The 13,328-nt window shown below is 56.8% G+C and overlaps 1 protein-coding gene across 1 annotated transcript; it reads left to right on the top strand.

Annotated features, from left to right (window-relative positions):
- The first annotated feature begins 5,119 nt into the window (after nucleotides 1-5,119).
- PHF13 (PHD finger protein 13) lies at nucleotides 5,120-13,316 on the top strand. The gene is made up of 4 exons (XM_028511558.2): nucleotides 5,120-5,493; nucleotides 7,818-7,919; nucleotides 9,760-10,294; nucleotides 10,750-13,316. Exons 1-4 carry the CDS (start codon nucleotides 5,455-5,457, stop codon nucleotides 10,974-10,976), a joined length of 903 nt encoding a protein of 300 aa, XP_028367359.1. The 5' UTR covers nucleotides 5,120-5,454; the 3' UTR covers nucleotides 10,977-13,316.
- The last annotated feature ends 12 nt before the right edge of the window (nucleotides 13,317-13,328 follow it).

A 13,328-nucleotide genomic window follows, 5' to 3' on the forward strand; every position in this document is an offset into this window, starting at 1 on the left:
TCATGAAAATTGCCTCTGCCGAAGTAACTTCTTTATGATAGTGCAATTTAACAAAGAAATGGTACCGTTTAATTTTTAAAAATTCAAACTACTTAATTTTGATATTTAAATCCTAACCTTTGGCAGATAGGACAAGAGGTGACTGAGATAGCTTTAAAAGCTGCTGGTACTTGTCTTTCCCTTTCCCCTGGGAACACTTGCGACCACACACCTTAGCACTCAAGTCAAGAGATGGCGCCTTTTTTTTCCTACTGGACTGTGATTTTTTTCCGATGCTGGGCTGCCTGAGGTGTGGATTGTAATGTGCCTGCTGTATACAAGCCTTTTTCTTTTCTTTTTTTTTTTTTTAAGATTTTATTTATTTATTTTTAGAGAGGGAAGGGAGGGAGGGAGAGAGGGAGAGGGAGAGAGGGAGAGAGAGAGAGAGAAACATTAATGTGTGGTTGCTGGGGGTCATGGCCTGCAACCCAGGAATGTACCCTGGCTGGGAATCGAACCTGGGACACTTTGGTTCCCAGCCCGCGCTCAATCCACTGAGCTACGCCAGCCAGGGCTTAAGCCTTTTTCTTTAAGGAATGTTATAATAATGCACTTGATGGACAGAGAACACTGTACGTAAACGGTAGTATAAGTGAAAATATGCCCAGTGTTCCGCGCACGGTGCTGGGTTACCCCTCAGTTTTCCTGCACGAAGAACTATGACCCAAGAAATGCACTCGGTGCTTCTGTGCACAGGTGGCTTTGCTCAGCCGATGAAATGTCCAAAGCACATCCTGCGGAGATTCTTTATTAATGAGTTATCCACACACATATATCAATACAGTAGTCAGGGCACTAAACGTTGAAATGGTATTTTGAGGGGGTTTTCACTTTTTTCCTCTTCTGGTCCAAATGGAAGTGAGACTGGCAGAAAACTGAGGGAAGGAAAAATCCCCAAGAATACACTGAAAAGGTGAAACACGAGACAATAACTTCAGAAAACAAAGCAAGACCAAACCCTGGGTCACACTCGTACCCACACTCAAGCACAGAGTCAGGGCGGAGGCAGAGCCCTTCCTGAATGTCCCCCGCGAACCTCGCCAGAGACACTGAGGAAGGTGAAGCTATATTTGGTAACCCCAATTAAAATAACTACATTCTCAAGTTACTTACTGGGAAACCATGGTATTCTTAGTATTTTTAAACTTGTCACAACCTGTGCGAGTGTTGGCTTTTTTTCTTCCTCTTTCCTAAGTCACTATAATGATTGTAACCACCTGAGAATTAGCATTCAGCAGCAGGCATAATTTATGTTTTTAAAGCAGAAAACAAAAAAATCATAAACTCCAGGCATCTGGCTACCGTGGCGAATGTTCTTGTGTTAATCACGAAGTTCTGGATCTGGTCCCTGGAGCTCAGGGGCGCTGCAGCACACCTGGGAAACGGACAACACACGGAAGACACCCAAACCTGCCACAGAAAGTCAGCTCTGTCACCCCACAGAGACACGTCATGGCTGAGCTGCGGTCCATTCTCAGTGACAGTCCTGTTTCCAGACTAGGGAGTGGATGGTCAGCACTGATTCTACACTTGCTCCAAAGGGCGAAATTTTGAAGGGATATCGAAGGAAGGAGAGACAAAGAAGGTCCTCTTCGTGAAGTTTTCTATTCCCTAGAGCAGTGGTTTTCAAGTGATAAGCGGCAAGAATTTTTATTTTATTTTTTAAATATTGTATTTATTTATTTTTAGAGAGGGAAGGAGAAAGAGAGAGAGAGAGAGAAACATGAATGTGTGGTTGCTGGGGGCTGTGGCCTGCAACCCAGGCATGTGCCCTGACTGGGAATTGAACCTGTGATACTTTGGTTTGCAGCCTGTGCTCAATCTACTGAGCTATGCCAGCCAGGGCTACAGCAAGAATTTTTAAAGCGTGATACCTGGCTACTGAGTCCGGACAGCCAACCTGTTTTCCTTCAGACCGTCGAACAGAAAGTGGCACCAGCCACCACGGCTGTCCAGTGGGAACGAATCAAAATTATACCTCTTTTTTCCATTGGCAAAACATAGAGTTTTTTTTGGTGTGTCACAGAATTTTAGTAATTAGCTTATGTGTGTCATGAGATGAAAAAGGTTGAAAATTGTGCCCCTGGTTGGTGTGGCTCAGTGGATTGAACCCCAGCCTGTGGCAAACCAAAGGGTCGCTGGTTCGATTCCCAGTCAGGGCACATGCCTGGGTTGCAGGCCAGGTCCCCAGTTGGAGGTGCATGAGCGAAAACCACACATTGATGTTTCTCTTCCTCTCTTTCTCCCTCCCTCCCGTCTGTCTAAAAATAAACAAACAAAACCTTTAAACAAAAGGAAAAGGTTGGAAATTGCTGCTCTGGAGTGTCAGGCAGGGAGGCAAGCAGGCGGTCTTGGTCACACCCGCGCATTAAGAGCTACAGTCTATGAAGAACTTCAAAAATGCCTGCTGGCCCTGGCCGGCAGCTCAGCTGTGGGCATGCCAAGGTCGCGGGTTCCATCCCCAGGCAGGGCACACACCGTAGTCCGCCAGTGAATGCGTTGGAAGGTGGGGTAATGGACCAATGTTTCTCTCTCTCAAATCAGTAAATAAAAAAATTAAGAAAATGTCTCTTGGATATCTGTCAAGCAAGAGTGATCACTGTCACATGACAATCCAAGTTTGGGATTTTCCTTCTAGTGTGACTGAGTTGTCCCTGAATTCTAGGCTTTTTTTTTATGTCATCTAGTCCATTAATATTATATAGTTCTTTATTTTGTTTGGTTTTTTTTTTGGTAAATTTTCTATTTGTTGATTTTAGAGACAGAGTAGGGAGGGAGAAAGGTAGAGAGAGAAAGAGAAACCTCAGTTTGCTGTCCCACTTACTTGTGCATTCATCAGTTGATTCTTGTATGTGTCCTGACCAGGGATTGAACCCTCAACCTTGGTATATCAGGGGCAATACTCTAACCAACTGAGTTACCTGGCCAGGGTCAGTATTTCAGCTTCTTAATAGAGGGTGGGTGTTAACGTTTATATTGTGAAAAATCATACCATAGGGAATAATGATGATCAGTTAAAAATTCAGTTTTTCAGCCCTGGCTGGTGTAGCTCAGTGGATTGAGCTCGGGCTGGGAACCAGTGTCCCAGGTTCGATTCCCAGCCAGGGTACATTCCTGGGTTGCAGGCCATAACCCCCAGCAACCGCACATTGATGTTTCTCTCTCTCTATCTCTCTCTCTCCCTCCCTAAAAATAAATAAACAAAATCTTAAAAAAAATTCAATTTTTCTTCCTTAGGATTCCACCTCTAATAACTATTCTTTGATGTTTATACCTTTAAACCACCAACAGGATAATCTTTTCGGTCCCTTTCTCACTCAGGCAAACCAAGTGGCTCCTCCTGAATCTGGCCCCGGGGCAACACGGGCTGTGCTCAGGACACGGTCCAGGCCACAGTGGTCAGGGAACATTCAGATCCGGCTAAATCACCGGAAAAAGACCACTCTGTTAAGGCGTTGTTAATGAAGCCCAATGTCTATTTTCATCTCACTAGCTTTGTAAAGAACCTCAGTCTGTTATCACAGCTGGGGAGTCTTCCAATCCTCGAAGATATTGCTGAAATAACATTAAAAATATTAACAGTAAACTATCATTTATTGGGGCCGGTACTACGCTAAAACTTTTACAGGTTAGAAAACTGAGGCTCAGAAAAGTGCAAGGGGTCCACACAAATATCGCCCCCTTTTCTTAATTACAAAAGCATAAGCATGTAAAATAACAATATCACACTCAAGCACACCACATGGCATTGTAGGAGAAACGTTCGAATTAAAACTATAAAATCATTACACCCACCCGACCGACCACACTTCAGTAGCGTTACTCCTGCCGGACCCTGTAGTTCCAAGATACACCCAGTCCCTTAGCCACCTAAAGAGCAACAGCTAAGCCGAGTAGCCTTCACCCCCTTGGAAATCATCTTCTCTTTCGGGGGTTCTTCCCACCGTCCCTTTGATTCAGTCTATCCGAGCTTCCTCTGTGATTTGAATTTACAATGCTACGTTACTCCTCTTCAACAGTTTTTGTCTGCGAAGGTACAGCATATGCGACGGAGCCATTTGCATTTTGCATATAGACTTTTCTTTGGAAAACGTTAAAGACTGTCAGGCCTCCCCCCGGTAACCCGAGCAGAGCAGCTAATCTTCAACCAGGTGTTCAGAGTCAACCAGCCTTCGACACGAAGTTGTAAACTACGCCGCGGAGCAGCGCGTCCACACTGCGAGCTCCCCAATTCCGTATCAATACCCAAAGTCAATGGCAATTCCCCCCGTCTCGATCACGTTTTGGCCTCCCTGTTACAATCCTGGGAAGGGTACACTCAGGAAATGAAGTGAGAAAACCAAGGTTGGGCGAAGAGGGGAGAAAAGCGAATCTAAGCAGACATCCCCTAAAACCTTGATGACGCCCGGAGAGCTGTTCCGATGCGGTCACCCGACACCTCGGACCGGACCTTACGGAGACCAAGAGTCTCGGTCCCGTGGTTTCGGATCCCCAGCGCAAGGAGGGCCCGGCCAGCGAACACACAGCCGCGAAAGAAAGTTCGCCCCCCCCCAACCCCCGCCGGAAGCCGAGTCCGGGGGTGGCCTCGACGTCAGCGCCACCGCCCCCACTCTCGCCCGGGCTGCGGGGACCCCGACCCCACAAAGGGGAACGAACCCTCAGTCCGCAAGGATAAAAAGGAGCTGTCTGTCTCCGCGCTCTGCGGCCCAGGCGGCCAGCCCCGCCCCCACCCGCCCAGGGACCCTGGCCCACCCCGCCCCCGCAGAGACCGAGGCGCTACCGCTCGCACCGCCCCTCCCCCACCGCCGAGCCGGCGCGAGCCCCCGCACCGCCCCCGCTCCGGCAGTCTCCAGTCCGGAGACCGGCCTCCGCAGTCGCCGCGGCGCTCTATGGGGGTTGGAGTCCTCGAGACGGCCTCGGTGTGCCGCAGCGGCGAAGCCTGGGACTGCAACTCCCAGAATGCCCCGCGCCCGCCCGCGCGCCACGCCCCCTCCCTATCGGCTTTCCGTCCCCCTCAGACTACATTTCCCGACAGGCCTCGCAGATCTCCCGCCCTCCCTCCTGAGACACGAGCCGAACTGGGCGTCAGGTCGGGGAGCCGGTCGGGTTCCCGCTCGCTGCCGCCACCGCCGCCGCCGCCGCCGCCGCCCCCCTCCCGCAGTGACTCTCCCGCCTCTCCCGCCGCGGGAGCTGCATCGCTAACTCTGCTCGGCCGTGGAGTCGCTGGCCCGGGAGCGCAGAGTTCTGGACCCGGCGCGGCGCGCCGAGCCCCCATCACCTCTAGCCGGGGCGACCCCTCCCCGGTCCTCCCCGGTCCTCCGCGGCGGCCGGAGCCCCCAGCCCCGAGAGACCCCACGGCTCGGTGGCGGCATCCCGGCCCCTGCACTCCCACAGCCGCCGCCCCCCACCCTGAACATGGACTCCGACTCCTGCGCCGCCGCCTTCCACCCTGAGGTGAGTGAGAGCTGCTCTCGGCTCGCCCCCGACCGCCCCCGCCCCGCTCCCTCGTTCCCCGGGGCCGGACCCCCGCTATCGAGCTCCACCCTCCCCTCCCCCAGCTTCTCGTCGTCGCCCCCCCTCCGTGCCCAGCCCCGCCCCCCACTGGGGCCCGCGCCCGGTCCTCCCTGCCGGCCCCTGCTTCGGCGTCTCTTCCACGGGCGTCAGCGCCGACCCTGCCCGGGCCTCGGTAGCCTCGGGACCTGTCCTTGCCCCCGGCTCCGCCCGCCTGCCTCACTCGCCGCTTCCCCGCCCCCGGGGACTCGGACCGTGGGCCGCCGCCCCGCGCTCCCGCTGCTCGGAGGAATCCCCCGCCCCCCTCCCGGAGGGGTTCGCGGCCCCCCTCGGACGCAGACTCTGCTCGGCGCGCCCCCGCCGGCTTCCCTAATCCCCAGGCCCAGTGGCCCGCGCCCCGCCCCCTGACTCCCGCGCGGCCCCCGCCCCTCCGGCTCGGGGGAGCCTTGTCTTTCGGGGTTCTCACCGGAGCGGGGGCCCGAGCCCGGTCCCCCCCCTCCCCGGGCGCTCTCATCCCCCTTCGGGGCCCCCGCCCCCCGCCCGCGGGCTCTGTTCGCCCCGCCTCCCATTCCTCCTTCCGGGGATCGGCTCTCGGTTCTCCCGGTTGGCGCCCCCGACGCGGTCCCTTCTCCCCGCCAGAGGCCCGGAGTCCGGGATGCGGGTCGGGCCGCGGGAGGCTCTGCTGGGTATCTCCCGCCAAGCTGACGCCTCCGGGGTTCGCGGGCCCTATCAGCCCCGGAGCCCCTGTCCTGCCGGCTTCTCGCGCCCCCTCCCCAGCGGGCAGGGCCCCGCACCTTCCGGGGCCGAGTGTCGGCGGGGGGCGGCTTCCGCGGGAGGGTGGGAGGGGGCTGCACCGCCATCTGCTTTCCCTAAAGTCGGCGGGGCGGGCGGGGCGGACTGGGTGGGGGCGGTGCAGGTCCCCCGCCCCGCGCCCGAGGGCGCTGCCGCCTGCCACTCGGCGCCCCGGCCCCTGACCCACTTCGGCACGTTCCCCGCCGAAATAGTTGTTCTTGCCGAGAGTTTGAGGGCCAAGGGCCGCGGCCCTCCCGCCGCAGCCGGAGGGAGGGCGGTCAGTCGTTCCTGGGGTGGGGGAGGCAGGATCTCCTGGCTTCCCGCGCCGGGTCCGGCGCCGAGCCCCTGCTCCGCGGACCTGCGCGCCTCCCGGGGTCCGGTGGTCGAGGGGTGCAGGGGGGAGAAGGCGGCTCGTAGGAACCAAGTTGAAAAAAATACGAAGTGCGAAGTGGCGCTCTTGGAAGGAAGCCTGCCCGCACCACGGTCGTGCGGCGCCGCTCTCTCGGCCCTGCTCTGGGGTGGGGTGTGCTCTGGAGTCCACCCCCAACCCCCCCCCCCCCCCACCTCAACGAGGCCCTGGGCCCCTGGGCTCTGCAAATGTCAGCTCGGCACCTCGGGATGGGGTTGGGGTAGCTGACGAAACGCTTAAAGAAAAATCTCAGGAGATGCGCTAGTCAAATAAACCGGAGTAAAGTGCAGTTGTTTTGCTCAGTAGCAAATAAAGGTTTTTTTCTCCTTGAGCTGCTCTTCTTTTCGGAAGAAAGTCCATTTTTGTTGAGGGCATTTCTAGGTTGAATGGGGATGCAACTCGCAAGCCAAAACCGCTAATATTTTATCTTCACCGTGCAAATACGACTAGCAGGGGTGTTTCTGGTATATTCTCTCAGTCGAGAAACATTGGGGTGCTTGGCCCCGGGGTGCTGGAGCAGCAGAGGGACCAGAAGGAAGCACCTCCTCCGGAGACCCGGTGGTGGGGCCCTGCGGTGGTGGGGCCCTCTGGCGGGCGGCCTGGCTGGGGAGGGGTCGGGCCTGAGGAGCTGGAAAGGATAAGAAGTGGTTGACTTTCGAAATCACTGAATGCTTCAGTTACAGCTGCAGCCGCACTTGGTTTTCAAGATGGAAAATCCGTAGCAAAAAAAAGTAGTTATTGGAGCTGATAGGCCCGTAGCAGCACACAGATAATGCCAGAAAGAGCCCGTGCGTGCTCAAGAAGTGGGCTTGTGCACAGGCTCTTATCTCCTGCCCAGCTTCCCGGTATCCTTGGCATAAAGTCATGGCAACCCCGCTCGCAGCCCTCTGGACGCAGTGCTGTGTCTTGACCCGAGCCTGCCTTATCTCGTCTGCGTGGTTGTAAATTTTTCCGCGTGTTTTTGCGTGGCTGGCCGTAATACAAACTCCGGCTCGCCTGGTTTGTCTCCGCGGTTCCACCTGCAACTGTCCGCCTTCAAACACGCCCCTTTCTGGTTTGCTGGCAGGAATACTCCCCCGGCTACAAGAGGCGCAGGACCGTGGAGGACTTCAACAAATTCTGCACCTTTGTCTTGGCCTACGCGGGCTACATCCCCTACCCGAAGGAGGTAACGAGTCCTCAGCGCTCGCGAGCCCGTTCTCGCTGGCAGGGAGGCCGGGAGGCGGGGAAGCCGTCGGGCAGGGGTGCGCGGGAGGGCTGCAGACTGTAGTTGGGCAGGGGTCTTTCCTGGGAACTCGGACCAGCCTGGGAAATGGCTTCTCAGACCCTGGTGGGGCATGAAATGAAGGCTCGTCTAGAAATGATTAGTAAACTTTCAAAGTTTGCTTGAAAATAACCATTTGCTATCTGCCTGCTTTTTAAAAACTTGTGTTTTTCAGTTACAGTTTAGATTCAGTACGGTTTTCTACTGGTTTCAGTGTGCGGCATAGTGGTCAGACCGCCCCACACCTTACGGAGTGTTGCTCCCAGTGTTGCGTGTGCCCGCCCGGCACCGCACACAGTGCCCGCAGCATCAGGGCCCGCCTTCCCCTTCTGCCCGCCTCGGTGGCCGGCCATTACTGAGTGCTTGGTGTCTACGGCCAGCCACTGTTTTTGGCCCTAAGAATGGGATGAGGCGGGTGATACTGTTTGTCCCCATTTAAAGACTTTATTTACTTATTAGAGAAAGGGGAAGGGAGGGAGAAAGAGAGGGAGAGAAACATCCATGTGTGGTTGCTCCTCTCGTGTCCCGTGCTGGGGACCTGGCCCACCACCCAGGCATGTGCCCTGACTGAGCATTGAACCTGTGACCTTCTGGTTTGCGGGCTGGCGCTCGATCCAGTGAGCCACAGCCAGGGCTGTTGTCCCCATGGGCACAGATAGGGGACTCCTTGCTCTGGGTCACGGGCTGATGAGGGGTGGAGCCAGGCCTCAGCCCGATGGCCACCTGTCTGCGAGCAGCCTCCCGGTTGCTGTGCGTACGACGTTGCAGAGCCTCCAGGGCCGGTGGCCGGAGTCTCTCACGGTTCCAGGGGTTGGGGGGGGGCAAGACATGGGCAGAGCCGTAGACCAGCACTGCCGTGGTCCTCAAGCCTCGGAGGCCGACCGCGTGTGCGCTGACTGAGGCCAAAGAGAAGGGCGCGGTGTCCGTGGGGGCCACACCCCAGCGCGGGCGCAGCCTCTGCGCTGCCGCTGGGCGGGCCGTGCCTGCCCTGTGCCACGCAGACCGTCGTCGCTGGAAGGAAAGCGCTCGGGGGTCTGGAGGGGCCGGACTGCAGCGCACTCACTGCTTTAGTGCAATGAGTGCCCGCTCTGATGTTTGCAGTATTTTGGGACATCTCTAGTGGTTTTTTGTTTTTTTTTTAAAGATTTATTTATTTATTTCTTAGGGAAGGGAGAGAGAGAGAGAGATAGAGAGAAACATCAATGTGCGGTTGCTGGGGGTTATGGCCTGCAACCCAGGCATGTGCCCTGACTGGGAATCGAACCTGCGACGCTTTGGTTCTCAGCCCATGCTCAATCCACTGAGCTATGCCAGCCAGGGCTCTTCTCTAGTTTTTTTTAAAAAAAGTATTGGGAAATTCTCAAAACTAATTTAAATTCACTTAATTAAAAGAAACCCATCCTGTGGGAGGACAGACGGAGGGAGATGTACGGCTGGAAGGATACGTGTGTTGGAGAGTGTGTCTTCACTCCCTTCACAGAGACTTGACGGAGCGTCAGCCCGGTTCCGGGGGGTTCAGCCAGGGCAGGAGGCCCCCTCTCACGGGTCCACGTTCTGTCTGGGAGGTCGCACCGAATGCCACCGTTCCGAAAGAGGGGTGCTGACGAGAGCTGGGAGGCTCAGGTTGTGAGAGCGCGAGTCTGCGGGCCTGAGCCGGCCAGGGGAGCTCTGCTCGGGGCCGCTCTTGGTGCCGGGGGCTGGGCGAAGTAACGGGAACCCGCCGCCTCTGCCCCTGCCCTTTCAGGAACTGCCCTTGAGGAGCAGCCCAAGCCCCGCCAACAGCACGGCGGGCACCATCGACAGCGACGGCTGGGACGCCGGCTTCGCTGACATCTCGTCCGGCGTGCCCTTGCCCGTCTCGGATCGCTGCTTTGGCCACTTGCAGCCCGCCCTCCTTCAGCGGGCCAAGCCCAGCAACTTCCTGCTGGACAGAAAGAAGACCGACAAGCTGAAGAAGAAGAAGAAGAGGAAGCGAAGGGACAGCGACGTGCCTGTGAAGGAGGGGTACATGGGCAGCCTGCTGAAGCTGGAGGCCGCCGACCCGTACGCGGAGACCCCCACGAGTCCCGCCTTGCAGGGCATCCCCCAGGCCCCCGGCGACCCCTGCTCGGGCTGGGACTCCGACACTCCCTCCAGCGGGTCCTGTGCCGCCGCGACTCCCGACCAGGTCAAGGAGATAAAGACTGAAGGCAAACGGACTATCGTCCGGCAGGGGAAGCAGGTGGTGTTCCGCGACGAGGACAGCACCGGCAACGACGAGGACATCATGGTGGATTCGGGTGAGTGGGCCGGAGGACGGCCACGCTGGCGGCCGGTGGGCGGAAGGGGGGAGCGGGACCCGGAGTCTCGGGGCCGTCCCTTCCTCCAACTGTGCCCGCCACCTCCAAGGAGAAGGGTGCGGGGAGGTGGGCCCCGAGCTGCCGGGGAGTGGGGGTGGTCGCAGCTAGGGGTGGCTGAGCCTCCAAGCCAGACCTTAAAATGTAAAAACGACGCAGCCCCTAAGGACACACCCCCGCGGTGAGCCGCGGGGCCCCAGGTTGCGGGGCCCGTGCACGCACTGCATTCCGAGGGAGGGCGGTGGTGGCTCCCTTGAGGGAAAGTGGCAGCCTGGTCGGTCACTGAGATCGGCTGCTCTGCCCCCCCCGGGCGCGGCTTCGCTGACGCAGAGGAGTTCCCCGTGCGGAGGAGGGGTCGCGAGATGTTCTCCTTGCCCTTACCTGTTTGTGTCCTTCAGACGACGACTCGTGGGACCTCGTCACCTGCTTCTGCATGAAGCCCTTCGCCGGCCGCCCGATGATCGAGTGTAACGAGTGCCACACCTGGATTCACCTGTCCTGTGCCAAAATCCGGAAGTCCAACGTTCCGGAAGTGTTCGTCTGCCAAAAGTGCCGGGACTCCAAGTTCGACATCCGCCGCTCCAACCGTTCCCGCATGGGCTCCCGGAAGCTGTTCCTGGACTGACCGCGGGCGAGGGAGGGAGGACGCTGCGGGCGAAGAGTCGGAAGGGACGGTGGGCTCTGGGCCCTTTCTCAGTTGAGCACAGAACTCTCAGCTCCGGTGCGGGCAGACCCTGCCATTCAGGTGCCTAAGCAAAAGGACAGGCTGTCCGAGGTCTCACTGTACATAGCCGGTAACTGATAAGGTCCTCGCAGGCCGGAGCCGCTGCCGCCGGAGCTGTGTTCTCTGCCCTGGAGGCGGGCTCCGCGCTCCAGCGCAGCGGGTTTGGTGCGGCCGAAAAGGAAGGTCCGTGGTAGTTGTGAGTTCTTGCTGTTGTTAACAAACTCCCACCGGTTAGAACAAGTGCTGTTACCCCTGCTTCCGCTGTGTTGGGGACGGGTGTTTCCCCGGCCTGTTAACAAACAGCCATACGTGCAAAGTTTTCCTCAAGTGTAAGTCTTTTACCGTAAATGTCTGTACAGCCACCATCAAAGCCTCCCCTCCCTCAGTGGCTCGCTCTCCCCCCTGCCTCCGTGCCGCCTCTGCCCCCGGGGCTGCCTGCTGGACTCTGTCTCCCTCCGAGAGGAGCTGGAGGCGCGGGCAAGCCGGTGGTCCTTAGGTTTCCTTCTGTTCGTTAAAAAGGGTAGTGTGTGGCTGCTGCGCTGTAGAAAGAGGGTTGCTTCTTGGGGGATGGAGGTGGCCCATGTTCATAACTCAAGTTTCCTGTTTTGCACGATGTAAAAATCCTGTCTATTTGCACGATGTAGCCAAAAGTATTGGCAGATTTTTGCCTGGGTGCCATTTTTCTCCACTTGGCCTGTGGGAGCCAGTGGGTGCCCAGGCAGGGTGTTTTGAAGCAAGGGGGCACTTGGGGGTCCTTCCTCACCTCTTCCCCTCCCCTTGTTCCAGTAGCAGCGTAAGAGTTAGGCAGTCACTCGGGAACGGCGTTCCTGGCTTAATGGGTAAAGGGAGACGGGAGACGGCCTCTCCCCGGGTGGTTCTCAGTGTCCCTAGTACAGGTTGGCCTGCTGGTTCCACAGGCCAAGGTTAGGACCCGGAGCCTTTTTGGTGAGTGAGAGAGTGATAGGGTAACGTTGGCCTCCAGTTACATGCCACTGAACTGTGCAGAGTTGCTCGCAGGGGGACTGGGAGACCCCGAGGGCCCAGCTCTGAGAAGCTGGGGAGTCCGTCCCCGAGGCCTGACAGGCCCTGCCCCAGTGAGCCCTGGGGCCCTGCGGGGGAGGGCTTCAGCTTGCTCTCAGACTGACAGTGTTTTAGCAGTTCCGATACGTGTTCTCAGAAATTTTTTTTAAACGGATGGGTGTGTTTTCACGAATACTGTTTCTTGTAAAAGCATGAAAAGGGAAGATTGCCCAAGTTGGTCATGTGTGTTTACAGCAGGAGGGAGCCCAGTCTCCCCGCCGGGGGCTTCTCCACGGGGCACCCTGCGCGGGCCCGCAGGGGGGCTCCCTCCACCTGCACCCCGAAGAAGCACCTGGGGTTTGAGCTGTGACCGGTTCAGCAGAGCCCGCGTGTTGTCCTAGTGTCATTCATGCTTGACCAGCCAGCTAACTGCCTTTGTTGTGTTCAGTTCTGTTGCTTTTACTATTAACACAAAAATAGACGTAGCTTTTGAAACCCAGTTTATTGTAGAGGTCCCTGAGGGGGAAGTCGTGCCGTGGAAAGAGAGAGTAAGCTGGGTCAGAAACAGACTTGTCCTCAGACAGCTGACCCTGGCTCCCACGAGGGCAGCCACGCAGGAGCGGGGGAGGAATTTGCCAAAGATCTGCCCCAGGACGTTGCCTGTCCAGTGTCTTCACCGTGAGAGTAGCCAAAGGTCCAGTGTGTTTCTTTCTTTCTTTTTCATTTTTGTTTTTAAACTCCACAGAGTTTTAAAAGTGCATGTAAGAGTACGTGTGGTTTTACAGCGAGCGGCCAGCACTGGCAGTTGCTCTGTGATGTGCTCTCAGAAGGTGCGATGCCCAGCGACCCCTGGAAGGCTTTGACACTCATCTCACTCAGTTCGTTGCTTCATTTCCTTTTTGTTCTCCTGACAGCTGTGTCCCCGTGGGCAGTGTCTACGAAGTCCAGACACCTCGGTTTTGTGTTGGTTGAGCTGGCAGCTGCAATCAGCTTTATGCAAATTAGGCATGGCCCGTCTAGGGGCTCCTGGGTGGTGGCTGATGGAGTGAGGGGAGGGAAAGGTGTCACCCCAAAAGCAAGCCCCTCTCGTTGGCTTTGGCCAGGCCAGACACTTAACATCGTTTACGTGGTTCTGTGTAATTATAAAGTTTATGTGTAAAAACGAAGCTGTTTCTGTGAAACTGTATATTTTGTAAATAAAGATATTGCTACTTTGAGGTTCGTGTCCACCTT

This window comes from Phyllostomus discolor, chromosome 5, assembly GCF_004126475.2.
Source record: "Phyllostomus discolor isolate MPI-MPIP mPhyDis1 chromosome 5, mPhyDis1.pri.v3, whole genome shotgun sequence".
NCBI lineage: Eukaryota > Metazoa > Chordata > Mammalia > Chiroptera > Phyllostomidae > Phyllostomus > Phyllostomus discolor.